Raw genomic sequence first — 3,458 nt, 5'->3', positions numbered from 1 at the left:
CACCTCCCTCTCTCTTTCTCTCTCCCCCAGCCACCTCCCTCTCTCTTTCTCTCTCCCCCAGCCACCTCCCTCTCTCTTTCTCAACAGCTGCCCTGAGTGAGTCAGTTCTAACTCCCGGGACAAAGTCAGAGACGGGCCGCTCTTGGTGTCAGGTGTCAGCACACACTAGCTGTGGAGTGACAACATGGCATAGAAATAGCAGCAGTGCTTCTATAAAGGAGATAGACGGGCATGGTCCCAGACACAAACATCAGAGACCACCAGACCATCACCATCACCATCACCACAGAGGCAAGAGAGAGGAGAGAGCCGCCTGAACCGTCACAGATTACCTTGGCTAGCAACTACAGACAGACAGATAGTCCAGAGAGAAGAACACCGAACACAGATATACCAAGACAGACAGAGAGAGAGGAGTCTGAGAAACTAACAGAGGTGATAAATCCGAGATAAGGACAGAACTTCACCCACACGGAACCGTGATAATGCAGGTGTGTACCGTTATTGAGAAGCGTGCTGGGGCCGTGGTGGGGGCTGAGCTGGCCTGCAGCGTACGGGAGGAGAACCAGGCTCAGAGGGAGAGCTACAAAGCTGACTGGAACAGTGTTAACATGAAGACCCGGGCCATGGACAGGTGAGACACAGCCTTTGGACAAACTGTATTCATTTCTTCTGGTAGATGTAACATATTGAACACCATAAAGTCATTTCTTCTTCTATAAAATCGTCGATATCAATAAAGCTAGACGTCCTCCTATATTACCTTGTGAGTCACCATACTCAAGACTAGACTACTGTATCATTTATCTTAGTTATAATAACTGTCAGGCTAATCTATCAGCTGACTGTAAAATGCAATGATTTTCATTTTGCTGGTAGGATTCTCAGCTTGATACTGAGAGAGATTAGAGTTTGAAAATCACTGAGCAATGTCCAACTGTTCATTCCTAACTGTGTTGGTCTCATCTCTCCACAGGCAGACAATGAACATGAACGATGACTCTCGTCGGGAGACCTACACTCGTCAGTGGGAGGCTCGCTCTCTGGCCCAGGCCTGTCCCTCGGGGGTGTACAGAGTGGGCACCGTGGAGAGGGGTGTGAGGGAGCACCAGCTCCTGCCCAAGAGGAACACCCTGCCCCTGCCCATCTTCACCCCTGCACAGCTGGGCATCCGGCTGGGTCGCGGAGCACCACACACCCAGGAGGACCTCCGTCCCTTCCCCATCCCCGACGGTGCCTGCCCTGGCAAGAGGGCCGTGGTCGAGATCACACAGGACCTGCCCCCCGCCAAGCCACTCAGGATGGAGTTCGCCAAGGCGCCCAAAGCACTGGGCCGCTCCGTGTCACAGGAGGTCCAGAGAGGGTGAAGGAAGAGGAGAGGAAGAGGAAGAATGGATGTTAGGGAGAAAGGTTCCTTGTGGGGCTCAGCCCATCAGATAACAGCATGGAAGGATGTATATAGATTTATTCCTAGTGACATTTATTCCATCCCTATTCCCTAGTAGAGCCGTCACACAGTGCATACCTTTCCTGTTTCATTACTGTAGGTATTGCATGTCCAATGTCGTACTGTTTGTTATACAAGGTATTATTCGCTTAGAGATCTGATGGCCAATCTTTTGGTTGACAGAAAGGCAGACAAATGCTCTGTTCTTTCAGCTGTGCCATCAACTAATCTCCCTGCTGACTGGAAAAGACCAGACTGTCTTTGTCATGTCTACACACTGAATGATTTTCCCCTGCCCCCCTGCCTGGCTAAAGCCAGCTGTGGATAAGCCACACAGCATTGTATGGCATTCTGACCACATTGTGTGCAGTGGTACATTCTACCCCACTTGTCATGTTATGGCAATGACACCTCACAGTATTGAGACAGCAGGACATTTAATATGCTCAACCAATGTGCTTATGAGGATGTATTTTTTGATATATTCATGTGGAATGATGCACAGATGAGGGAGGTGAAGGAAGGGAAATATGAAGATATCAAAGGGACAGAGTGGGAGAGAGCAGAAAATAATTGGAACTGTAGAGAGGAAATGAACAAGAAAGTGGGCAGGGAGGGAGGGGTGGGCTCAACATACCTTGGCATCCATCCCTATTCTTTTGTAAGAATGGAGAGCTGGTGAGCCTCCAGACCTTCAGAAGTCCTTGACACACTAATCCTGGGTGAGAGGACAGAACGGTACAACACGATCCCACACTGGGAAACCAGACAAAGGAGCCCCCTGGGCACATACGTCGATTCAACATCTATTCCACGTCGGTTCAATGTCATTTCATTGAAATGATGTGGAAACAACGTTGATTCAACCAGTGTGTGCCCAGTGGGAGGTGTGTGTGAGCTGACAATTCATGACTCAAGTCATTGATATAGACTGACTACCTGTATGATCAAGACTTATTGTCTATATTTTAACAAAGTGTCATTTGACCGTGTATGAGCTGATCGGCCCACCTAGCTGTGTTAATGTTGACATCTGATGGATCTGGTAGAGTTAGTGAACAGATTGTACAGAATGATGTGTCTCTACTGTTGTTGAGGAAAGTGGGGTAAGTTGAGCCATTTCTTACATTCAGCATCACTCTGTCAAGGGAAATATAATATTCTTTCTGACAAAGATATCTACATGTATTTCAGGATGTTGTGTATCCCTGGAAATAAACAGAATTAATGTAAACATTATAGTTTTGAAAGCATAGTTTGTCTCTTGGCACAACTTAGTTGAGCTGGGGGCCGGGTAAGTTAAGTTAAGCCGTCTACAAATTTCTGTACTGAATTAAATATTAACACTACCTGTTTCCCAAATACAATTCAACACCATCACAATCACTTAATAATTTGAAGCATCTTTTAACACTTGCCATTGGCTCAACTTACCCCAAGGCAAACATTTTGACAATATCAGCCCACACAGTTACAAGGATGCACTTTCATGCTAAGTTTAGGACCTCATGTTGAAGCTTATAGAGACCCCACGTTATGTATAGAACAATCTTTCATAGACTCCATGAAATGATAACCTCTTCCTAAATATTTAGTCAAATTATTAATTTTGTGTATGGTTTCCAAGAAACAGCTAACCCCTTTGGCTCAACTTATCCCCCTCTCCACCACTATCTGTTTTCATGTGTTGTGTTAAAAATGTTTTTAGAATTATTTTTGTATAATAAAATCTGAAGTGCTTTTCACTTTTCTTCTGTGTGTTGACCTGTCTTAATAAAAAGTTCAGTACAACCATCACAAAGACCACACACACACACACACACACACACACACACACACACACACACACACACACACACACACACACACACACACACACACACACACACACACACACACACACACACACACACACACACACACACACACACACACACGGGCTCATGAACGTCCAAAGTTATGAGGAATACTGGGCAGTGAACAGCTAACATTGTGAACAGCTAACCATATA

General features: G+C 45.9%; 1 protein-coding gene across 1 annotated transcript; it reads left to right on the top strand.

Moving 5' to 3' along the window:
* The first annotated feature begins 234 nt into the window (after positions 1–234).
* LOC115110260 (telethonin-like) lies at positions 235–3,197 on the top strand. The gene is made up of 2 exons (XM_029635761.2): positions 235–634; positions 977–3,197. Exons 1-2 carry the CDS (start codon positions 486–488, stop codon positions 1,365–1,367), a joined length of 540 nt encoding a protein of 179 aa, XP_029491621.1. The 5' UTR covers positions 235–485; the 3' UTR covers positions 1,368–3,197.
* Positions 3,198–3,458: the final 261 nt, after the last annotated feature.

Source organism: Oncorhynchus nerka, linkage group LG26 (assembly GCF_034236695.1).
Source record: "Oncorhynchus nerka isolate Pitt River linkage group LG26, Oner_Uvic_2.0, whole genome shotgun sequence".
NCBI classification, from domain to species: domain Eukaryota; kingdom Metazoa; phylum Chordata; class Actinopteri; order Salmoniformes; family Salmonidae; genus Oncorhynchus; species Oncorhynchus nerka.
Note: the sequence above shows the minus strand (reverse complement) of the source record. Positions and strands in the feature narration are given on the sequence as shown.

Coding starts and splice junctions, on each gene's coding strand:
- LOC115110260 (XM_029635761.2), top strand. CDS start 486: ATGCAGGTGTGTACCGTTATTGAGAAGCGTGCTGGGGCCGTGGTGGGG. Junction 635..976: donor AAGACCCGGGCCATGGACAG/GTGAGACACAGC, acceptor ATCTCTCCACAG/GCAGACAATGAACATGAACG.